The 23,636-nt window shown below is 45.5% G+C and overlaps 3 protein-coding genes across 5 annotated transcripts; all 3 read right to left on the reverse strand.

Annotated features, from left to right (window-relative positions):
* Nucleotides 1–2,921: 2,921 nt before the first annotated feature.
* lmtk3 (lemur tyrosine kinase 3) lies at nt 2,922–15,950 on the reverse strand. 2 transcript variants are annotated; one of them, XM_049729713.1, is made up of 16 exons: nt 15,594–15,950; nt 13,757–13,890; nt 13,330–13,474; nt 13,192–13,265; nt 13,009–13,127; nt 12,791–12,878; nt 12,421–12,569; nt 12,158–12,242; nt 11,666–11,787; nt 11,316–11,465; nt 5,816–11,180; nt 5,555–5,706; nt 5,365–5,492; nt 4,930–5,249; nt 4,782–4,857; nt 2,922–4,146 (listed from the first exon to the last, which is right to left on the reverse strand). In XM_049729713.1, the coding sequence occupies exons 1-16, from the start codon at nt 15,682–15,684 to the stop codon at nt 4,025–4,027; spliced, it is 7,320 nt and encodes a 2,439-aa protein (XP_049585670.1). In that variant the 5' UTR covers nt 15,685–15,950; the 3' UTR covers nt 2,922–4,024. The 2 variants fall into 2 exon arrangements, with proteins under 2 accessions (XP_049585670.1, XP_049585668.1); XM_049729711.1 differs by having other exon boundaries at nt 5,786–11,180.
* Nucleotides 15,951–17,424: 1,474 nt separating this feature from the next.
* leng1 (leukocyte receptor cluster (LRC) member 1) lies at nt 17,425–19,368 on the reverse strand. Its single transcript, XM_049729717.1, has 5 exons — nt 19,241–19,368; nt 18,840–19,015; nt 18,427–18,609; nt 17,985–18,301; nt 17,425–17,887 (listed from the first exon to the last, which is right to left on the reverse strand). The coding sequence occupies exons 2-5, from the start codon at nt 18,969–18,971 to the stop codon at nt 17,668–17,670; spliced, it is 852 nt and encodes a 283-aa protein (XP_049585674.1). The 5' UTR covers nt 18,972–19,015; nt 19,241–19,368; the 3' UTR covers nt 17,425–17,667.
* A 114-nt stretch (nt 19,369–19,482) lies between these two features.
* Nucleotides 19,483–23,634, reverse strand: tmc4 (transmembrane channel-like 4). 2 transcript variants are annotated; one of them, XM_049729714.2, is made up of 16 exons: nt 23,402–23,634; nt 23,278–23,335; nt 22,998–23,211; nt 22,720–22,871; nt 22,464–22,613; nt 22,295–22,380; nt 21,831–21,976; nt 21,615–21,762; nt 21,249–21,407; nt 21,014–21,171; nt 20,803–20,923; nt 20,382–20,738; nt 20,180–20,310; nt 19,951–20,106; nt 19,788–19,866; nt 19,483–19,707 (listed from the first exon to the last, which is right to left on the reverse strand). In XM_049729714.2, the coding sequence occupies exons 2-16, from the start codon at nt 23,321–23,323 to the stop codon at nt 19,624–19,626; spliced, it is 2,187 nt and encodes a 728-aa protein (XP_049585671.1). In that variant the 5' UTR covers nt 23,324–23,335; nt 23,402–23,634; the 3' UTR covers nt 19,483–19,623. The 2 variants fall into 2 exon arrangements, with proteins under 2 accessions (XP_049585671.1, XP_049585672.1); XM_049729715.2 differs by having other exon boundaries at nt 20,382–20,565; nt 20,641–20,738; nt 23,278–23,634.
* Nucleotides 23,635–23,636: the final 2 nt, after the last annotated feature.

Below are 23,636 nucleotides of genomic sequence, written 5' to 3' on the forward strand. Positions count from 1 at the left end.
TGCACTTAACGAGGGAATCACACGGACACTCCATTAGGTACACCGCCATTTTCAAGTGTACCTAATAACAGGCCACTTTATTAGGGAAATATCATGGTCAAAGGTCACAGGTGTCAAGTTCTAGTCCTCGGGGCCGCGTTCCAATATGTTTTCCAAGTTACCCTCGTTAAACACACCTGTGTGAAAAGATTTTGGTCATTTTCACGTTCTGCAGGAGCTAAAACTTTTCATGCAGGTGCACTTAACGAGGGAATCACACAGACACTCCATTAGGTACACCGCCATTTTCAAGTGTACCTAATAACAGGCCACTTTATTAGGGAAATATCATGGTCAAAGGTCACAGGTGTCAAGTTCTAGTCCTCGGGGCCGCGTTCCAATATGTTTTCCAAGTTACCCTCGTTAAACACACCTGTGTGAAAAGGTTTTGGTCATTTTCACGTTCTGCAGGAGCTAAAACTTTTCATGCAGCTGCACTTAACGAGGGAATCACACAGACACTCCATTAGGTACACCGCCATTTTCAAGTTTACCTAATAACAGGCCACTTTATTAGGGAAATATCATGGTCAAAGGTCACAGGTGTCAAGCTCTAGTCCTCGGGGCCGCGTTCCAATATGTTTTCCAAGTTACCCTCGTTAAACACACCTGTGTGAAAAGATTTTGGTCATTTTCACGTTCTGCAGGAGCTAAAACTTTTCATGCAGGTGCACTTAACGAGGGAATCACACGGACACTCCATTAGGTACACCGCCATTTTCAAGTGTACCTAATAACAGGCCACTTTATTAGGGAAATATCATGGTCAAAGGTCACAGGTGTCAAGTTCTAGTCCTCGGGGCCGCGTTCCAATATGTTTTCCAAGTTACCCTCGTTAAACACACCTGTGTGAAAAGATTTTGGTCATTTTCACGTTCTGCAGGAGCTAAAACTTTTCATGCAGGTGCACTTAACGAGGGAATCACACAGACACTCCATTAGGTACACCGCCATTTTCAAGTGTACCTAATAACAGGCCACTTTATTAGGGAAATATCATGGTCAAAGGTCACAGGTGTCAAGTTCTAGTCCTCGGGGCCGCGTTCCAATATGTTTTCCAAGTTACCCTCGTTAAACACACCTGTGTGAAAAGGTTTTGGTCATTTTCACGTTCTGCAGGAGCTAAAACTTTTCATGCAGCTGCACTTAACGAGGGAATCACACAGACACTCCATTAGGTACACCGCCATTTTCAAGTTTACCTAATAACAGGCCACTTTATTAGGGAAATATCATGGTCAAAGGTCACAGGTGTCAAGCTCTAGTCCTCGGGGCCACATATTGGAACGCGGCCCCGATGTACGCACCCGGTGTACCTAATGGAGTGTCCGTGTGATTCCCTCGTTAAGTGCACCTGCGTGAAAAGTTTTAGCTCCTGCAGCACGTGAAAATGACCAAAATCTTTCCACGCAGGTGTGTTTAACGAGGGTAACTTGGAAAACATATTGGAACGCGGCCCCTCGAGGACTGGAGGTCGACACCCCTGGTTTAAGTGAAAAGTGCCACACCCGCCCTCACCCCCACTTTCTGATTGGCTGTTTGATCTGTGATGTCACTTGGACACTCCATTAGGTACACCGCCATTTTTAAGTGTACCTAATAACAGGCCAGTTCATTATCATTTGAACAAAAATTTTGAGTGAACCGATTCTAAAGATTCAATTCACTTGAGAACTGGAATGCACATCACTAGTACAAAACAGTGCAGACGACTGTAACGTGGTAGGTCGAAATAGGCAACTGGTTAGTGAAATGAGCTCCTGCTTGATGAGATATCGGTTCAATCCCAGGTGTAGTAATATACTAAAATAGTTAGTCTATTCTGCAAATAACCCTTTATTTATTTATTTTTACCTCGTGTAGTGTACCTACACGTCATATAAAACAGTTAACCGAATATCAGATTTTTATGTTTTAATTGGCGAATATAAAAACAAGGAATAAAACACCAGACAAGTTTTAACATAAATGTTTATTAAAAATAATAATATTAAAAGTACATTTCATACCAACAATCCAATATGAAATTGCAGTAGATATATTGGATAACAATATTTAGGCATATATATGCATACACGTTGTTTAAAAACTACTATAAGTGTTATAAAATCATGATTACCCAAAGAGAAGCAATCTCCCCGTTGTTGCATAACGGCGCATCCCTTCATGCAATAAAGTTAGCCGTTAGCTTGGAGAAAACGCGCATAAAAGAAGTGGTGTTTCAGTGAGTGGTTCTTTCTTTGCTTGGCAAATCGTAAATCGACATTCTGGCTTACATAGTTCACGCCAGGAGGGAGACGCAACACGTTCACTGACTGATCCGTTGATGCACGGGAAGGAAGGCAGTTGACCCTTTGACTCGTTCACGAAAGGGAAAGTCAGGATTCGTTCCCTCACTGATCCGTTCTCGCGATGAACTGGAAATGCGAATCACTCACTCACTGATTCGTTCACTCACAGATTCGTTCGTTGGTGAACGGGAAATGCAATTCACGACTCGTTCGTAAACAAGAAGTGACGTCATTTTCTTCATTTTGTTTTACTGGTTGAAGTAATATGAGCTGAACAAAGGAAGTGATTCGTTTACTCTCGTTCATTGAAAGAAATCCGTTGTTTTGAACGAATCGTTCACTCACGAGCCAACACTAATTCACGAGTGAGTGACAGACAGCGATGCTGCTATGCCAGCCGACACACGTTATGCCGACATTGATGTTTTAATTTTGTATTTGTTGGATTGTAGTTGATGGTGTTATTATACCGAATGTGTTTGTATTTGAATAAAAGGTTCTTTTATTCAATACTTCGCATTGAACAAAACAATTGTACTTTATATGAGATTTGATTTTTGATTCAATTTAAAGAGCATTCAAATGAAAATCTGCATTTTGTAATTTTTATTTTCCCCCTTTGTTTTTACATTATCCCTTGAAATCAATTCCTTAAAACAATACAGTTTGGTAAACGAACACTAAAACAGTCTAAACAAACTATATGAACCTTGACTGCATGATGGACTGTTATTTGTAGAAAATAAATTCATCATATACACAGACAATAAAAATGAAAATATTTACTGATGATAAGCTTTTTTTTTTTCTTAGTTTTTCATGCTATGCTACACTGACCGTCTTGAAAAGAATGACAACTTCGCTAAACAATACATACAGAGACATTGAGGGAAATGAAATATTACAGGACAAACTATCATACAGATTGGAATATATTGACAGGTAAAATTATACAAAATACTTTTTTGGCGCAATTAAGACGTCTGGGAAAATATTTTGCTTTATTTGTTATGAAGATCTTACAGAAGGTATAACCTAGATGCACTCTGTTCCAAATTATAAGTTAGTATATGCTAACGGCATCAAATAAATAATATAAATAAATGAATGCATAAAGAATGGTCTGGCTTTACAAACATGACAAATAAATCGCAATAAAATAAGAAAGAGACTACTTTTTTGGAACTCAAAGTACAAAGTAAAAACGTTGGTTGCTTTGAAATTTTCATGCCTAAAAGTAAACAGCTAAAAAACGATATTGTATTCACTTTGTTTGATGATGTTTTGTACAAATGTCCAAGTAGTATTCTAACAGGAGCTGAGCAAATTGTTTCAAACATGACTGCAATGAAAACATGTCCATGAAGAGAGGCCTGATCAAAAAAACAAGAAGAAAAACAAACAGCATTCCCCTCGCTGTTGGGGGAGTAACGATGCAGAAAAGAGAAGCTGGTCGACAGCGAGGCTCTCACTGCATAGCTGTCAAAACGTCTCACAGGTTCCCCCTTCCAAAGATGCTTCGATAAACTCTGTAAACAGTGTGGCTGGTCAAAACTGGATCGTTTGGAAACGGGAGTCGTCCTCTTCCATCCGGTAGAAAAATAGCCTCTGTGCGAACGGCTGGTTGGTTGTTGGGGTCGATTCAACGGCTCAGTCTCAGAGTCTCTAAAATGTTCCCACGGGTTCAAGCGACATCACGCCGAGTGAGGGTCCTTGGCTGGGCTGACGGTGAAGCGTGATGATGTCACCGTGTTGGCCCTGCCCACAGGGACTTTGGCCTCTTTGCGCTTGGAATCTTTGCTTTTGCTGCCGCAACCTGGTAGAGTGAGAGAGAGCAACATGTGAAGCCTTCTGAGTTCTATCCAGTCTTGAATTTAGTTAGGTTAAGGCCAGAAGACCAGAACTGGGATTCAAAACCTAAATCTAAGACCCTCTTGACTTCTAGTCCTACATGCTAACGCTGGTATTGAGGCAGGAAACACAGACAACCAAAATTACAATCGACATATTTCGATGGTTAAAAATAACATCGTTCAAAGACAGCACAGGTTTGTCTTCTCATGAAAGCGTCTAATTTTGATTTTGTTCTCGCGCGGTAGCGATGGAAAGGAACGATTGAGCAAACGCTTTCATTACCGCGTAAAATAAGTCATTAGCATGCAAGATGGACGGCGGAGGCAAATCGCGTGGAGAAGCGCAACTTCGGTTTGCATTGTTGAACGCAGGCTTTGTCAAGCACCTCGGTTGCATGTCCCGCCATCGAGGCAGATAATTATAGTGGATTAATCACGTCGAGGGGGAGTCTAGTGGAGGAGAGGCTTTTCCGTTTTTGTGGGCGGAGATGTGCCAGGATGATAAGTGGAGCCTAAAACCTGCTTCCAAACCACAAGTGCAAGACACAAATTTGAGCTGCAAGTAGGATAGCGAGGTGAAGGGGGGACTGATGCTCACCATGAAATGTGTTTTTGACGGACACAGCAGCTGGACTTGTGGGCGCCAAAGTGCTCAATGCATTGGTTGGAGTTTCCTGTGGCAGGGACACAACTCAATGAAAAAAAAAAATCAACATCAAGGATAATCAACTAAACGCACAACACACCTGATCAAAAAGATAAATGGTGACATCATCAAAAAAGGACACGTTGCGCCCTCTGTCCCTCGCCCTGTCCAACGGCTCCTTAGGCGACTTGAGCAAGCTTCTCAGGCCTACGCGTTTGTCCACATCCGTCTCCGTGACAACGATGACCCTGCGGCAGCTTTCCTCCTCTTCCTCATCTTCCTCCTCGTCTTCGGGATCGCTTCCCGGGAGCAATCCTCTCCGTCTGCCGATCCGACCGCCGAATCCTCCTTTGCCGGTCGTGTTGAGGGGCAGAGTCATGGCGAGCGGCGGGAGGGCCAGAGACAGACGAGCGACTTTTGCTAGCACACACAAAAAAAAAAAACATTTTATATTGATGAAGTTGGACCACGACCAGAACGAGAGCAACCCCCCATTTCAGTTTTAGACTACCAAGACCCGGAGTGACAGACGAACCTTTGATTGCCTGGTTTGCAGAAGACTGCAATGTGCTAACTTCAGGTTGTTCAGTCACAGTGAGCGGCTCATTTTCAGTTTTCTCACACTCCACGTTGGGCTCGGGGCAAATTTCCTGCTCCGGTCGGCTGCAACAACAACCAGAAGTCATTTGGACAATCTCAGAACGTCTGACATGTAGCCTCAATACCTGTCGTCCTGGCTTTGGACTTCCTCACTCTCGCTCTCCGCCGTTTCTTCTCCCCAGGGCCGAAGCGTGACGGTGTCCTTAACTGTCGCTCCCCAAAGCACATTTGTTTTCACATTCTCACTCAGGGAGAACTGCAGCCGTTCCTCGCACACCTGAGGAGAAACGATTGAAACAATTGAAGCTCAGCAACATCGAGAACAGGTTTGACTTTCACAGAATCTGTTTTCTGACCTGCATCATGAGGCCGTTTTTTGTGGTCACCTTGGAGAGACAACTCTGGTCCTTAGCATCTGCAGTTTGCTCCGATGACCTCACCACGTCGTCCTCGGACTCATCGGGAGTCCCATCCAAAGCCACCTTCTCTGTGTTCTCCTCAGCGCAGAGGCTTTCTTGGTCGGTCGTTTTCTTCAAGGACTCCAAAAGCTGGATGTTGTCCAAGAAAATGTCACCCAAGGTGGCCTCTTCGTCACCAGATATGCAACACAGTTGTTCCAGTTTCTCAAAATCCTCCAAGGCTTCCTCATCCATGTCTTTCCATTCGGAAATTAATGATTCCGGCAGGCTATTGGCGGGCGCTTCTGATGGGTCGGCATCATTCGGACCTTCGGTCTCGGAGTTGTCAGATGGCTTGACTGTGGCGCTTGCCGGTTCCTGAAAAAGTGTCTTACTGGAACCGGTTTCAGGAAACTCTCCCTCAGTGTTGAAGTCATCTAAATTCAGAGGACAACTAAAGTCGTCGGTCTCTGAAACTGACGGTGGCGGACTCGGAAAGGAGTCATCTAAACTCTCCAGTTTATCATCCTGCATGTCAAGGTCGATGCTCTGAGGCGGACTAGGGAAGTCCACTGAGCTGAAGTTGTCCACCTGTGGCTCAGCAACGTCTCCAAATTCCTCCTGGACTTTTGCGGTGCTTCTGCTTTCTTCTGCGGGATGCTCAGAGTTGCATGAACTTCTTCTGTCAGTCTCATCATACAAGTCAGAGTCAAGATTTTCCTGGTCTGAGAAGTTCTCTTGAGGGGCTTCGGTGATGCAAATAGTTATTTTGGCTCGTTTACTCTCCAATGTGTGAGAGAAGGAGTTGACGTAAACAGAGTTGCTGTCAACGTTTTGTCTTAGTGGTGATGATTCACAAAGCTGATGCTGAGACCAGGTGTTAAAATTCTGATTCTCCTCTGACCCTGTGAGATGTTCATCATCTCCGTCCATATCCACACCTAATGACTTGTGCTTCTCACCTATCTCAGAGTTCTCTTGATCCAGGATTTCATTATTCTCCACTTCATCAGACATTTCCCCCAGTGCATCAAATCTGTCGACTTCTACAAGGTTCTCCCGATTTTCAACTTGTTGAATGTCCGTCACCTCCTGCTGAGTGCCTTCGTGTTCCTTCTCGAATAAACTCTCGGTGAAGCCCCGCCTTTCATCATTCCACGAGTCCTCGCAGCTCATCAATACGGCCGGGTGGGGTTCGCTTCCTGCAAGTTCGTCATTTTCTTCCGCCTCCCAAAACTCCCGACCCACGACGAGACGCTCAGCCACCTCCCATGCTTCGGGCTGGAGGCCGGGGAATAGTTCAGAGCTTAGCTCGTGATCCGGAGAGCGCTTTTCTGGAGAGGCCCACTGGTCGTTTTCATCGGGCCAAAGGAGCAACCCTGACTGTGAAGAACGCTGGCAGTCGAGCCAGTTGGTCTTTTTGTCATCCTTCACCTCCTCGCCATCGTTAGCGACGCCGCTAACCCGATTCTTTGCTTCTCTCAGGGGTGACCTCTCTTTCCCGACGTTATTCAATTCTGCAGCGGCCAGCTGTTTCTCCGTCTCCGTCCTGACCTTTGCCGTCTGATCCTCGCAGCCGTCTGAACAGTGAAGGTCTCGTAATCCCAGCTGGTTGTGGTCTGCATGGTGCAGCTCCAGGTCGGCCATCTTGTTTATTTTCTCAACGCTTTGCTCTCTCCAAGAGGCAATCGCAAGACCACTTACTTTATCTTCGACTGACTCCACCAATGACTGGGATTCTGTAGACATATTTCCACAGTGATGGAGACTTGTGATATTGTTTTCTATTCTTGTGAAGTCTTTGGCTCTGTCGCCATGCAGATTCAAATCTTTCTCTTCAGAATCGATATGTCTGCAGTCTGCGACATGAGCGATGACGTCATCCTGTCGGTGTTTTGTAAAACCATCACTGCAAGTCAACTTCTTGAGTGGCGCCTCTTCTAATTTGGAGAACAACTTATCAATAAAGTCATCGCAGTCTTGGCTTGGGGCATCATCACTTAGTTGGGAGGATTTCTGACCGTTCAAGAAAGTACCAGAATCGTCTCGCTGCCCTGGCTCGAAGTTTTTGATTGGAATATCTGCGGCGTTGGTGGATTGGGAGCAATCATTTTCAGGTGTTTTCTGACATGTCATCTTCTCTGACATTTGGATGTTGTTTTTTGAAAGGTGCTTGTGTTCTACTTCACTCTCTTCTTCCGTTTTTTCTTCGATCCCAGTGAGCGCCCCCCTCTCGCCCCCTCGATGCCTGCCGCCGACAAGTCCGTCGCTGCTCCTTCTGCTCGTGCTGTCCCCTTCCCACTCGCTGTCTGAGAAATAGGCCGAGTCCCGATGGGGCGTTTCGTTGCACAGAGCTCGCCATCCGCCACCTCCCCCTCCCGTCCAGGAGTCGCTTGGAGTGAGGCAGTCCGCCGAGCTGGACGTCAGAGGTGACAGGACCGAGTCAGTAGGGGTGACTAGGGAGACGTCACCTGACGCATCCCAGTCTGGAGTGGGAGGGGTAACAGCTTCCTTTTCACTGTCAAGATGGCACACTGTGATTTGATCTTCTCTCTTCGGACTGTTGGACCATGGCTCATCCCTCACGAGGTCGCCATTCTCAAAGAAAGAAGTCTTCGGACTATGATCTGTAATGAGTGAGTTCACTGTGAAGTCTTTGTTGCAAGCTTTAGGTGAGAGCCCTGAAAGATCTGTGGCCTGATCCCCTCCTCTGGCAGGTAAGGCAGGTCCATCAGAACTCTCTTCGTCTTTCTGACATCCAAGTGCTTGATTGTGCAGTAGGCCATTTTTGGGCATCGTTTCTGACTGGCGATCTGGATCGTTTCCTAGGTTCTCCGATTTTATGGTTGAGCCAATGTGAAGGATCGGGATCTCGGGTCTGGTAGAAACTTTGATCTCGGTCTTTTTAGCACGTTTAGTAACTTGGGCATAGATGGCTTCAGTTTGTGGTTCATCCTTTCCTCGGTTAGATGAACGGATGGAGCTCTCCGATTGAAAGCGGATGGTCTGGGCTGCATTTGGGTCAATACATATGGACTCGTACTCGGGTGACAGAGGGGTCGGAGACGAATCAGCTTCTTTCTTGTTTGTAGTCGTGTTTTGCCTCGATATGATTTCAGTTAGAAACGTCTCTGCCGATTGGATCTCCTTAAGGAATTCCTCTCTGGTCATTTCTGTTCTCTGTGGATCCTTCTCAGTCTGCTGAGTTTGACTCTCTACTTTGCCAGTGCTGAGCTCAGAGAGGAGGGAGCGTGACCTTCTTATTCCTTTGGAATAGGTCTCTTCAGCTTCGGCGGACGAGGGAAGGCCTGAGGCACGGTCAAATGGCCGCAACCTAGACCCGGCTGGGTAGAGGTATTTGACCGGATCGCTTCCTGACCCTCCATTTAGATCTGCATCTGTATCGATCTCTGTCAGAAAAAGATCTCCCTGGAACGATGCTGTAAAGTTCTTCTCCGTTGCCGTGCTACTGTTGCGTTTCTCCGACGCCCACGACTGTCCTGCTGAGCCCAACTCTGTGATCAGAGACTGGGATCGGCGCATCCCTTTGTTAGGCAACACATTTTCGGATCCCTCCGCATCTCTCCTCTCCTTCTGGCCAGCCTCCCACGAACAGTCGGACTTGCACTCCCTCGGCTCTGTCGTGGTTGCTATCTCTGTCAGAAACAGGTGCATGGGGGATTTCTTGGCGGCGGCCACACGTTTTGCTTGAAGTTCTGCGTCTTCCTTCCAAATTGCGGGCAAGATGGTGTCCAGGCGTGACTGGGTCCTTTTCATTCCCCTGGAAAAGATGGCTCCAGGGGCCGGTTCTGCGTCCTCGGACAGGCTCGAATGAGTGACGGAGACGCCGCTGCTTGTTTTCTCAGGAGACATGATGGGTGAATCGTCCTCATCGGAGTAGGTGGGACTGGATGAGGACTGCCCGTCGGTCCCAGGTTGAGGACGAGGTATATTGCGATAAATCGGTCGCAAGGGGTTTTCTCTGCGAATGGGGGACTCAAAGTCTTTTGCACGGGAGTGAGAGGCCTCCTTGGAGTTGTGCATCGTGTGTCTGGTGCCTCGATTGGCAAGGTCACAGGATAGCGGGTCTCTCGTAGATCTGTTCAAGTATCGAGAATAAGAGTCAGTGCTGTAGCCTGGGCAAGTTCTTTGCTTTGAGTGAGGAGGGAGAGGCGGCGGACACATTTGAGTTGGGGGATAAATGGGATGACTGGATGGCGGGAGGGAAGGGGAGAGGGACGGAGACGGCGGCAAAGTCTGTCGAGAGCGATGGAGCCCCAGGTGACCAAAGCTAGAAGGTGGGCAGCTGTTCATCTGAAGGGGGTCCGTCTCAATTTTACCACTCATGTTGTAATGAGCAAGTCCTCTGTAGCCAAGTGGAGGTGCGGGGAGGGGGCGCGAGTGAAGGTGGTTGGCTGCTGAGAAAGACAACGAGCAAGGTTTCGGAGGAAGGATTGGAGCTTGACATGTGGAAGCTTTTTTGTCCAGGCTCTTATCTTCTTCTTCATCTTCTCCTAAATTGATCACTGAGAAGTCAGTCACTCTGCTCGAAGTGTCTCTGAACTCAGCCACGCCCGTGTTAGGAACTTGAAGTTTCACCTCACTTGATCGCACGGTCTGGAGGCCTTTTCCACCCGCACACTTGTCGGAGGAACAATAGGGCACCCGCTCTTTTCCCAGCATGCCACTGCGGATTTCCACAAGCTCCATGTCTCCAGGACAAATGGAGTCTGACCTGCAAGACGGCTGGATCTTCCCTTTAAGAGTCGGAGACCTGTCCTGGGGAGTGTGCTCCTCCAGTCGGATGTAGTACTCACTGGCGAGGGAGGGGCTGCGTGCGCTGATCACTGGGACCACAGTGGGGGTGTCCAAGGACTGCCGGTGGGCGTTGTTGTTCACAGTCGGAATGGGTTGAGCAGGAGGAAGAGGTTTGTAGCCCCGCCTAGCGTGGGCCTTCTCCCAAAAATACTCAAAGTTCAACCCTTTGCTGGTTTCTGTCACGGTCAGGATGTCATCTAATTCAGATGAGGAATGCGTGGCGCGGTTCCCCACGGTGTCCAGCAGGGGGTAGGAGCTGTGTCGGTCTTCTCTGTCGCGTTGGCGCTCTCTCTGCCGCTCGTGCGCCGCTGCCTGGAAGGCTGGCGGGCGGAGTAAGTCCCAGCGTCTTTCAAACGACTCCTCGCTCTCGCCTCTTCGCCTTCTCCCATCGTCATACTCCTCTTCGTCCTCGTCGCCGACGCCTCCTCTCGCCGATCCTCGCTCGGCGGCCAAGAGGGAGGAGAGGAGAAGGAATACCTCGGCCACCGATGGCCGCTGGGATGGAGGCAGCCAGCAAGATTGCATGATCTCGTACCTGAGGACGGGAAAGGAAAGAGTTCATCAAGTAAAAATAAAAATAAAAAAATAAAAAAAAATAAAAAAAAATAAAAAATTAAATAAATAAATAAAGTCACTGGCCCTATTATATGTTGTGGACAGGCCTACTGACCAGTAATCTGCATGAGAGAGTTTCAGTCTCGGCTGGGCCAATGTAATCTGTCGCTCCCTGATGACAAACGTCAGCACCTCCTCGTCACTCAAGTGCCTGTGAGGCTGAGAGCCAAACTCAAATAGCTCCCATATGACCACCCCAAGAGACCTGCAAGTAGGACATTGCGGAAAGGTGGTTAGTCATGGCCACTTTTTATCATGGGCACCTCTGCTAAAGATGCCCTTCACCATCCAGTGTGTCAAATTCAACCATGCACAATGTAATATGTTGCACAGTCCAACTGTTTTTATTTTTTGACAGTGTTAGTCGCTTATCTGAGTTCAATGATTTGTTGTGTGTGGACTTACCACACATTGCTGGTCTTGGTTTGGTCAGTGACAATCAGAGAGCCTCTGTACTCTTCCAAGAGCTCTGGCGCGATCCATCGCAAAGGAATCCAAAGCTTGTCAGGAGTTAGGTAATAGTCCTCCTGCACGCATATGTGAAGGTACATTGACAGTCAGGTATGGAAAGCCGTTTGAGTTTGTCCTCTCTAGTAAGACCATCAAATGCAATAGTGGAACGACATCTGTGTTTACGTCTTTTCAAGCTGTAGTGCATCTCTGGCGCCCTCTAGGAAAAGTGTGCCGCACATTTTTTTGCGTAAAATCGATCTATTACTCTCATGAAAAAAAAAAAAAATCCCAGTTGAACATACCTTGTATTGATTGTGTGAGAGGCCATAGTCACCTATCCTCACAGTGAGGTCAGAGGTCAGCAGGCAGTTCGCCGCACATTTTTTTGCGTAAAATCGATCTATTACTCTCATGAAAAAAAAAAAAAATCCCAGTTGAACATACCTTGTATTGATTGTGTGAGAGGCCATAGTCACCTATCCTCACAGTGAGGTCAGAGGTCAGCAGGCAGTTCCTTAAAGCTAGATCACTGCAGACAACACGTCATATGGAATAACTTCAGCTTTTGTCCACAGTCAAGCCCGATTTATCCCAAACTCTTTTGCAGTGCGAGAAGTTTATTTTAACTAGCATTTAAATTCTAAAAATAATTTTATAGGTATAATTGGGGCTTGACTGCAAAAGTGAGATGGGACATCAAGTCCAACCTGTGGATGTAGTTGTTCTCGTGCAGGTGCAGCAGGCCTGACGTGATCTCAAAGGCCATCCGCTGAAGAGTCAAGAGATCCCGCGTGGGAAGGTCCGGCGTCATACCGTCCGACTTGCGCTGGGCTCGCAGGTATCGCTTCAGGTCACCCTGCCGGTGCGCAAAGTGAAGTGCGGTTTAAATAACCCTCAAGTGTCAGTCATGCTGGAATTTTTTTTTTTTTTTTTTTGCTTTCCAGCACGCCACAGTAATTAATGATAAATTAAAATAAATAATAATATAAATGAATAAATAAATAAATAAATAAATAATATAAATAAATAATGAATTAATAATAAAAACTGTTTTTCTGTAAATTAGTCATTACTTACCAGCTGACAGAATTCCATGACCAGGAGGAAAGGGATGCTTTCGCTGCATTGGCCCAAACACTGAAGGATGTTGGGATGTTTCAGACTCCTGCATGACGACACAAATCCGATTTTGATTCAAAACAAAAGTGAAAGGTCAAATCGGTGTGCGGTATCAAAGTCATTTACATTTTATGAATAGTCGTGGAAAAGCGTGGTAGTCGCAAGCGAAGGCTCACCTGTATGGCTCCGACTCGGCCAAGAACTTTCTCTGCTCCAACGGGCTGGCGCTGACGCGTAACTCCTTCACCACCACCTGGGAGGAGCTGCAGTCGCACAGCACCTCGGCCAGGATCACCTGACACACGGGAAGTTAGAATGACAGAACGAGCGGGAGGCGATCTGAAAGGCTGACGTCTTACTTTTCCGAACCAGCCATTGCCGATTTCCTGCAGGTAGTTCAAAGCATGTCTTTTGAAGCATTGAGACTTGGAGTCTGGGAAAGAGCAAGTTGCATGAGAACTCATAAAAACATGAAAGAGTGCTGAGGGGGGACTTACCTCCATCGTGCAGGGCGGCACAGTTGGGCCTCTCCCTGACAGGCAAAGTGTAGACCTCCGGGAGGGAGGGGCATGACGACAGGCTGTCCTCTTGGATGTGGCTAGAGCCCCCCGAGCAATCTTCCCCGTCTGCATTGTCAAACTCCTACCAGAAGAAAAAGTCATTGAGCAAACATTAGGAAAAAAAATTATGTCTAAAAGAACTAGTATGATTTTTTTCATGCAAATTCAAATACAACAGCACCATTTCATTATATGATGAATATTGTTAATAAAATAAATTGATTTAATAAAATAATAATTATTATCCATAGTATTTTGACTATGAATAAAAAATATAATAGTTCATTTTTCACCTTGATGTAGTCAATGCTGATTTATTGCTCAAAATCACAGGATCTACTCATCTGAGGCCGGATTTACTTACATTGAATCCGACTCCTCCTCTCTTGCAGCACAGACAGGTGAGAAGCAGCAGCACAAAGGAGACCAGCCCCGAGCAGGAGATGAGGATGACCACGTAAGGCGGAGGAGACAGCGAGGCCGTCCTGCTCTGAGAAACTGAAAGGGGCACACAGACACCAAGCAAAGGGGAAGTTTCAGTTTGACTACTTCTTGAATTCTGTGGGGGTTTTTTTAGGAGGGTTGAAGAAACAAGACTTGGCGGAATCATAAAGGTGTGAAATCGTGTTACACGGTTCTTTTGTCTCGGAAAGGGAGTTAGCCATTGGAGCGTTGTCCTACAGCGGCAGGTTGAGGTCAACCCCAATGGACAGTTTGCACCAGGGGGATTTTTTTTTTTTTCAAGTAAAGTGGGAAGCAGGAAAGTCCAAGGTTGGGGAAAAAAAAAACTGGAATCAAAAATTGAAGTTTAAAAGCAGAAGCTGTTCATTCCAGTATAAGGACAAGAAGCACGAGGAGAGGGAAGTGTCAGCATTCCACTCACAGTTAAGAAGCAAAGGAGGGGAGGGGAGGGGGGGTGCTAAACGGAGGAGAGAGAAAAGGGAGTCAGAAACCGGAATAAAAGAAATGACGTAAAGGTTCACTAGTCAGGTGAGAGAGAGAAAGAGGAAGGGGGCGGGACATGTGGACATTTGTACCTCAATGTGGTCGTTTGTGGGGAGTGACCCATCTGTAGAAAAGAAAAGGGGCAGGGGAGGGGGCAGGCTGGTTAAACACCCTCATGGCTACATCTGTAGATCGAGATCATATTCAGGGACTGTTGTGTTTACCACCAAATTCCACCGAGCAGTTGCGACTGTCTTCTTCAGTATGTATACATTACACTGCCCCCTGGTGGCAGAAGGAGCAGCACAACGGCCGTCGAAATGAAGCATGAAATGACGATGCAGTTGAATTCTTAACATTCTATTCAATGGTGTTGCTTTTTCGAACGTCACCACTGTGGTACATTTTTCTGACTACAGTCACCAGCAAGGTCATCTCACTGTCAACACTGCATGCATAAATTCCAGAGTACATTTAAAAAATGCATGATCCTCCAGAAATAGTGTCAGAGTGCAGTTGTTGAGCTAAATGTGTGACACGTCAAGAGACGCTTGTTGCGTGTGACTGATTTTCAGGCAAAGTTCAGCCCCTTCAGCGGAAGCGCTGACGACAACCTGCTTAGTTGGAAAGAAGTGGCAGACATGTCACATTGGAAATAAATCTGAGATTATTTTACGGAAAGCTAAATCACACTCCATGCTTTCCTCATTTTTAGCATGATTGGCAATGCCCCCTCCCACTGCAGTGCAGAATGTATACAAGCATCATAAACAATAGCTGAGTCCATATTACTCAGTAGATATAAAAAGAACCGAACCGAACCAAACACGGGGCCTTTTCCATAAGGCCCCAGCAGTGTCTCCTCAAAACAACACAAAGACGTGCACATATTGCACAACTCTGCCAAATCTTGAAGGGGCGTGGGGGGATAAATTCATGAAAATAGACGCTAGCCAGCATTGCTCTAAAGCCTGATAATCCGAGTGTCTTTTTTTTTTTTTTATTGCCATCGATGCGAGGCCCAACATTGCCCCCCTCCATGATTCTGTTTTATTTGCATCACCGCATGCATGCACCATTCTCCTGCTGCAATAATCATTGGCATTATCTCACGGCCACGTTGATAATAAAGCATAATAACGAACCCCCCACACCCCTCCTCCCCTTCTCTTCCTCCTCTCCTTTTCTCCATCCTCACTGACAGCTATTCAATTCAACCCCCTCCTTCCGTCATTCCCTCCACCGACTGGACTCACCTTCCCTCTGCGGGGCTCCGAGCGCTCTCTCCGGGCTGATGTACGACATGACCCCCGCCAGAGCCACCATCAGCCAGCAGTGGGGCCGCATCGTCGCCGCCACAACAATAACAGCATCGGTGTCCTCCGGTCCCGGGCTGTTTCCTTCCTTTCCTTCTCTCTTTCCCCCTGTCCTTTTTCTTTTTTTTTTTTTTTTTTGGTGGTGGGATAAAAGCGCCTTCCTCGCCTCCTCCTCCGCTTCTAATCCGCAATTCAGCTCGGTGATCTCGACCCGCTATTGTGCATCCTCTGGCTGCTCATACATGACAACATCCAACCACAGTCACCCCACCTCCTCCTTCTCCTGTTCTCTTCTACTTATGCACCCCCCCCCCCCCCCCCTTCACACACACGCACACATACACACCTCCCAAAAATATATCCACATCTTCCGCCGGATGACGTCACACCCGCACGGCGCGCAGTCATGGCTCCCGCCGAGTGCTTATGAATTTATGTACTAAAGTTTATATTCTAGCTCATACTGCATACATTAATCGTACTAACAAATTTTGATAAAAATTATGAAAAAATCCTAAAGGTAACAATTGACTATATAATATTATTTGGACACGCCCACAAGACGCACCCGCGTGTAATGATATAATTGCTGGAGCATAACATTAAATTGTAAAGGCTGGCCAAGCAAGGATAGGTTATGAACGGGATTTATGTAAAAATAAATTATCATTGCAGAAAGTAACATAAATAAACATTTCTGGCTACGTCGCATTACAAAACTGTACACCTAATTGCATACTCAATGAAAGCACTTTTCTGTGTAAAATTGCTGATTATGAGAAGAAAAATTGACTTGTAACGATTGTTTTTAAAAGTTAAAAATATATGTTTGGTGGCCCAAACCCAACCACACAAAAAAATAGTCAAACCTCTACATACGAATTTAATTCGTTTCGGGACCTACTTGGTATGTTGAAATCGGCCTATGTTGGATCAAATATTCCCGTAGGAATACACTGTAATTTGTTTAATTTGTTCCACAGCCCAAAAAATTATAATTCCTTAATAAATACAGCAAATAATTACACATAGCAAGAAAACAAATGCATTATATCAGAGAAGTAAAAAGAAATAATCAATAAAAAGGGGTTTTTATTGTCCTGTACCTTAGAGACACATAAGTTCCGTGACTTACTGAAATGTGTAGTATGTAAACTTCAAACTGACATAGCTTTTTTTTCTTCATCCCACTTGGATAACGTTAACATAAGACAATATTTGGCGCTGGCCTTCTCACATATGATCGTTTTATCAGCAATCCTTTATCCAAACGTTTAGAGATGATGGTGATCCCCTTGGATGGCTTGATCGGTTTGAGGGCTTCCTTCTGCTTAATGATCATCAAAATTGTTGACACATTTTTACTGCCATATTGTTTCGCAAGATCACTCTCACACAGTCCGCGCTCATGTTTTCTAGTGATTGCTTGTTTTAATTGTAAGGAAATCATCACCTTCTTCCTTTTTTCATTTGCGTTAGCCTTTTGGGACCCTAAGTGACGTCATCCCCACGTAAAAGTTACATTTTATGGCTGCATTGCACTAATAAAAATATAATGCCATACAGTATCATATTATTATTATTATTATTAGATCATTAATTATATAAATTCCAATATTTATATTGTTTCAAAAATGGATGAAAACAATAGAGCAATAAATTGAGAACATTCTGACTTCGTTTAAAATCTGAATGATTAGCTTTTATGTTAAAAACAAATGTGTGAGCAACCGACCACACTCAATTCTGCCTTTGCAAAGATGACAATCCCTTTTGAGAAGTATAAATTCAGCGCCGTGATGTTTATTGTTGTGGGTTGTAATTTGTGCTGATGTTCATAAATAAAAAAAGTAAACAAGATAGTTAACTCATTCACTGCCATTGACGAGTATAGACGTCAAACATCTATTTCATCTGGGCTGGCACTGAATGAGTTAACCACACCTACCCTGACACTTCTTGTTCTCCTAAAGAAAATATCTACATAGTACTTAGTGTGTGAGAACCAAAGAGTTCATAACTTGAGGATCTCGTCCCTCCAGCTGTCTCTGTCGCGCCGTTGCCGCTTGCGTGCCAGCTCTGGAAAGTAGGCGCTGTTGTAGGGCCGATCCCGCTCGTTGACCTCCCTGCCCGCTTCCTTGTTCTTTCCGTTGCGCTGAGCGAGCAGCTCTTGGGCCCGACGCCGCTCGTCCACCTCGCGCTGCAAACGCTCCGCTCTGAGTCGCTCTATTGAGCTGGCGAGACAAGGCAAGCAAACCATATCGACTGGGCCTCTGAGAAATAAACTAATTGCAATATTCTTTTTCCTCAAGCAGTAATCAGCTTCATTACCTTTCCCCGCTGCTCCTCTTCTCCCCTCTGTCTTTCTTGTCTTTTTTCTTGCTCTTGTGCGCCTTGGCGACTGTCTCGCCCATAGCTTTCTTCATCTCCTTCAACGGGTCCAAACTGTCCTTCAGCCGTCGATCCTTCTTCTCCCGCTCCTCTTCGGTTAACTCCTTCCCCTTGCCGTTCCTCTTCTCGCTCTGCTTCTCCTTTTCTTTCTTCTCCTCTTCCTTCTCCTGCCCACTTTTCATGTACCACGGTGTAACCTCGGTGCCCGGCTGGGGCCCGAGAGACACCAGTAAGCCGATGGCGCGCTCCTGTTTCTCCTAGAAGGAGGAAGAATATCATTAGCCATTAAAATGTCTCATTTGATGCTGTCCTAAAGAAAGGGTTGTACAACTTAACTCGACTGCAGCTACCAAATATTTGACACAGTAGCATTATGAAGTACCTGCTCCTCTTTTTTTTCTTTGATATACTCCTCATTGTCCTTCTTCACCACAGATTCCTCGAGGGGGAAGAGGTTGAGGTGCTCCAAGGCTCCATTCTGTTCTTCGAATTTCACCTCCTGGCTTCCTCCTGCTTCCAACTGGAGAGCGGCTCGGGCTTTCTTTCGCAGCAACTCAGTGCGTGCCTGAGGTGCGTGAGAAACAACGCTGTGTTTGATCTGAGCAGAGTACAGATCTCTGCCCGTTGTGGAGGTCAAATGGTCCTGTACCTTTTCTTGGTGCACAAGCCCAACAAAGCCTTGAGACGTGGTGTGTTTGCATTTATGCTGTCTACCCACCACACGCACTAGTTTACACTTACATATGTAGGAGGTATGGTGGCGTGCTAGTTAGTGTATGTGTCTCGATAAGTCACCTCTTGCTCGGCTCGCTCCACTCTCCGCTTGGCCTCTTGCTCCTCCGCGGCTGCCTGAGCTTCATCTCTCCTCACCTTGGCGACGTTGTCCTTGTTGCGAACGTGCCAGCTCTTCTTGGGGAGAATGTTCATGATTACCCCGAAGGAGGCTGGTTAGCTTGCTAAGCAGGCTTCGACTGTGGTGAAAAAAGGAACACTTCAATTCGCAAGTCAAAGGGGAGTGTCAATGAATACCTAAACTACCGTTATAAGAGGAAAACCATGAGCGATATCCTTGATATCTTAAGCTCGGTGTACTGGTAGAATAAATTAGTGATTGTTAAAGGGATTAAAAAACATAACAGTAGACGTTTAATACACGTCCACTAAAACATAAGATCGAATCGATGGAAGTAACTTACCCGGGAGCTAGTTGCTGTCGCTAGCTAGCCACCGGAAAACTACACCGGAAGTAAACATGAAACGTTACTGCATTAACACTATTTGAACACTAGATGCCGCTGTGTGTCCTTGAATTTATTATTATCAACCATGACGTACGTAAATGACGCAAATACGTATGTACAAAATAACACGTCATAAACTCTCCAACTGACTTAGTAGCACACATATGAAGGAAAAACAATGAGTCTGCTTTTATATGTTTTTTTTAATATCTTGTATTGTCTTGTTTTATTTTCTGGTTCATTGAGTCTGTAAATAATGTTTATTAGGGTTTATCATTATAACGTATCATAAATAGACGAACAGCAATAAAAGAGTGCGATGCAGAAAGAAAGGTTTGTCACGTAAAGTCTCGTGTCGGTATCTGAAGTTGACGACTCAGATTCTCAATCTGTTTGACCAAGAACTGCTTGTCACGGCCCTCCTGTCAGGAAAAAACAGTAATAGGACAACGTGTAAAGAAGACAGTGAATAAGATAAAAATGCAGATTGACCACATTGTACCTGTTTGAGTTGAGCTCTGAGCAAAGTAAGACTTTTTCCATAAACAGCAGCCAGGGCGATGAAATAACCCATCAGTACGCTGTTGGGGAGAAAACAAAAAACAATTATGATACTGGTTTTCCCCATAAGGGTCAGAGGTGAGCTGGATGCTATTGGAGCTGACCAAGACAAGGCAAACAGAGGGATGGAGAAGGCCTGGGAACCAATGAAGAAGAGAAACTCCTGCGTGACTCCCGAGAGGCGGTCGAAAGACATCGGAACGATGGCCCACATGTAGGGGAAGAAGCGGAAGGGGCCGCAGCCCATAGATGGTTGGATCCTAAAGAACCAAACATGGATCTTCAACAACATCCAAGATCCATAATACACAGCTAACCAAGGCCACTACTCACTCAGCCACACTGTAGATCATAACCAGAGTGGCCATGCCCCATCCGAACAGCAGCACCACCAAGAAGACGAACGTGGAGGTGGTGGAGCGGAAAGTCTTGTGGGCGGGCCGACAGTTGTTGAACAGCGTAACCTGAGGGCACATCCGGTTGGAGCTTGACCAATATCAACAGTTATAGAATGTTCAAATGCTCAAATGGTTACCTTCTTGCAGTAGAAGAGGATGACAAACTTGGCTGTATTGATAACAGGCAGCAGGGGGCAAAAAAGAGCCCCCACCCAGACCACCGTCTGGCCGTACACCAGGCCCAGCACGTTGGCTGACACCACAAACTCCTGCCGACCCACCCACCGAGTCAGCTTGTTGGACCAGTTGTCCACCACCATCCTGATAACCACAAACATAACACTACAGGATCCCCCCCCAAAAAAATGTAAATGAGAGACAGACGGTATTTCAGACCTGCGTGGAAACTCGACCAACACGAGTACGGCGATGGTAACAATGAGGTCAAAAAGCGTCAACTTGTACATTTCCTGTCCTATTCGAGTTTCCCAGCACTGAGACAAACATGGAAAAAAAATGTTTAGATTGTTACATGGTGTTTTGTTTGTGCACACTTACCGGGTACTCCTCGTGGTTGTACTGGCACAGGTCACACTTGTTCGTGTCCACCTGGCATGTGATCTGACCCCACAGGGTGAACAGCAGAACTCCCAAACTCACCAAGCGCAAGAACACTGCCCTGAATGTGACAGAAAACTATTTTCATATCCATGACTGTATGAATATCACTTGTTATTGATGCTCCATTTGAAAAACGTGCTGCTTGAACCTCAAGAGGGCCAGTATGACTGTGGTGCTGGGCGGGTATCGTTCAAGCAGGCCGATCTGGTCACAGAGTAATGGCACCAGGAAGTTACCAGCGGTGATCACAATGGAGGGCAGATACTCAAAAATCAAACCCAGAATCCCACTCTGACCACTCTTGCCCTGTGAGGGTGAGTCCAAACAGCAATTACACCTCTGACATTCACTCAAGTGCACGTGCACCAGTCACGAGCGTATACCTGACTGAAAATCGTGGCCGCGAAGATGCCGTAGCAGGTTGCCCCGATGAGCCCCAAAGTAACAAAGGCCATGAAGATGCGAAGCGAGTACAAGATTAGTTTTTGACAGAAGGTCAGAGCGGCTACTTTCTGCTTCATAAGTTGCTCCTCCAGATCTACCTGAGTGGACCAAAAACAAAGTCCAAATTCCACGAACCAAACCCTTTGTTAAATAAATTCTTAATAAATTATTATTATTAGGTGACTTCTTTTTTTTTTTTTACAGAGAAAGAATACTATATGATATGACACAACTTGTAGTTCTCTTTTTTTTTAATCAGAATATCTAATATTTAAATTTAATCCAAAAGAGTGTCCCGCTCTGACCTGGAGCCGATAGTGGATGTTCCTCTGCTTCAGCTTGGTGGCTCGGTCTCCCAGGCACCCGTAGTCCCAGCCCGTGAACACGATCATGCTGTAGTTGCCCACGACGCCACCTCCCGTCGCCACGGCAACTCGAGCTGCTGTCCCCATCCTGCGTGAGCGATCATGAGGAAATTGTACGGCAAACGTAACGTTCAAAAAGTCGGTTTGGCGACTGACCGGGCCAAGATGCAGATGAGGCAAAATGCAAAGTAGAAGACGGCGGTGAAGAGATAGGCCAGCGGGATGTTGTAGGAGAAGTTGTTGTCACCCACCAGAGTGCTGTTGTAGTAGCCATAAAACAGGTACGAATACTCCATGTAACCCTGAACAAGAGGAGAGCTCATCAAGTCACATCTGTGTTTTTTCTGTTTATACTAAAATAAAGTGTATTTGCACATCCACTACAGTAGGTGGCAGTGGCGCTCTTATTGTTATTGTAGCAGTGTACTTATAACAATTTTATAGACAAATGATACTATTTATAGTTGTGACGGAGAGTTGGGGGGGGCACAAAATATTTTATAATAATTAAATAATTGGGAAACACAAAGTAAGTGAACTCAATAAGTGTGATTAAGTTGCGATTAGACTACTTATGTTCTCATGTCAACGAGTTGCGTGGGGTCATTTGAGTCTCTCACCGTTCCCGAAAGGAAGTCAAGGATGTAATAATAGAACGCCACCAAGACTTGAGGATTGGGATCGTATTTCCTGCATTCCTCGGGCCCTGCAAAACACACACGCATGCAGTGCAAAGCCTTAGCAAAGCTCACTTAGCAACTCAAGACAACGCAACACAAGACCGGTTACCAGTGTTGTTGACAGAGATGCTGTCGAGAGATCTGAAAACGACGCTGGGGATGAAGACGAACCCGGCGATCAGTAAAAACGAGACAAAATTGAGTACCACCAGGAAACGCAGGAACAGGAAATAAGACTGGACACCGCCGCCAAAGTTTCCTGGGAGGATAAAATTTTACCATGAAAAAAAAAATGTTTTGACAAGTGTGGAATATTTGGAACGTAGGAACAGGATAAATTTCAAAAATGAATTGGTGTACTGTGCCTCCAATCTGTTGCAAAGACTTCCTCCAAAGCATAAATAAGTTTAGGAACTCTCTGGTGTTGTTTTTGATTTTCTTGAGGGTTTTGCGTTTCCTTTGTTTCCAAGATGTCAGCCTGGAGGAAAGTACGGGCACCTGCATTTCCTGCACCTGCCTGCATGTAATTAAGCATTATTATAAATTTGATTTTTTGATAGTTAGTTGCAATTTTTGTGTATGTGAAGCAAAAAGTGTGGCAAATATAAAATATTTTTTTAAAAATGAAAATACAGTCTCAGACCTCACAGCCCTTTTCAGCGCCATGGGCAGAGGGATGGTATGGATCTCCCGAGGCTCCTCGCCCGATTCTCTGTATCCATCCACTTCATCCTCCTCTTCTTCTTCTGTGGCTGCCAGGTTCCACTTGAAGTGAGGGTAGTTCCGATTGGACCCTTGAGATGAAGGACGTCTTAATCTCAGCGACTCTTGGCTATTCGAATATAAGTAATCGCCGACTGCAAGACAATGAAAGCAGGTAAGATAATCATGATGAATAATAATAATAAAAAATAACAACACACCTTCAGTGTAGCCATTGTCATTTGAGCCTTGTTTCCAGGGGTCCATTCCTCAAAAGTTCTGTTAAAAAAGTCAAAGTCAGCGTTTGTCTTGGGGAAGACGTGTATTTCCTGGAATCTCTCTCACCTCCTGTGATGGACTTTACTCTTTGCAATTGGACACACTTCCTTGTTTTGTATTGTGCGCTACGGTTAACCCTTTCTAACCCACAACTAAAAGGCAACATTTTTCCCATTCATTTTATTTAATAAGTAGTAATACTCAATTGAACTTAAAGGAGGGAAATTGTGCCTGTACAAATACAAAAAATTAAAAAATCATTTTGGGAACATATTGTGTACAATATACAGTGGGTATAAAA

This window comes from Syngnathus scovelli, chromosome 9 (assembly GCF_024217435.2).
Source record: "Syngnathus scovelli strain Florida chromosome 9, RoL_Ssco_1.2, whole genome shotgun sequence".
In the NCBI taxonomy this organism is placed as follows: Eukaryota; Metazoa; Chordata; class Actinopteri; order Syngnathiformes; family Syngnathidae; genus Syngnathus; species Syngnathus scovelli.

Bases quoted from the DNA above. Each gene is read 5' to 3' on its own strand.
- lmtk3 (XM_049729711.1), bottom strand. From the start codon at position 15,684: ATGCGGCCCCACTGCTGGCTGATGGTGGCTCTGGCGGGGGTCATGTCG. The intron at 12,879-13,008 runs GTGAGCCTTCGC...GTCGTCATGCAG, and splicing joins GCCGAGTCGGAGCCATACAG to GAGTCTGAAACATCCCAACA. The intron at 12,243-12,420 runs GTTGGACTTGAT...TGTTGTCTGCAG, and splicing joins GAGAACAACTACATCCACAG to TGATCTAGCTTTAAGGAACT.
- leng1 (XM_049729717.1), bottom strand. From the start codon at position 18,971: ATGAACATTCTCCCCAAGAAGAGCTGGCACGTTCGCAACAAGGACAAC. The intron at 18,302-18,426 runs GTACTTCATAAT...TCCTCCTTCTAG, and splicing joins AAGAAAAAAAAGAGGAGCAG to GAGAAACAGGAGCGCGCCAT. The intron at 17,888-17,984 runs GTAATGAAGCTG...TTGTCTCGCCAG, and splicing joins AAGAGGAGCAGCGGGGAAAG to CTCAATAGAGCGACTCAGAG.
- tmc4 (XM_049729714.2), bottom strand. From the start codon at position 23,323: ATGGACCCCTGGAAACAAGGCTCAAATGACAATGGCTACACTGAAG. The intron at 20,739-20,802 runs GTAAGTGTGCAC...TGTTTGTCTCAG, and splicing joins ACAACCACGAGGAGTACCCG to TGCTGGGAAACTCGAATAGG. The intron at 19,867-19,950 runs GTCAGCTCCAAT...TCTCCCCAACAG, and splicing joins CCTCTGTTTGCCTTGTCTTG to CGTACTGATGGGTTATTTCA.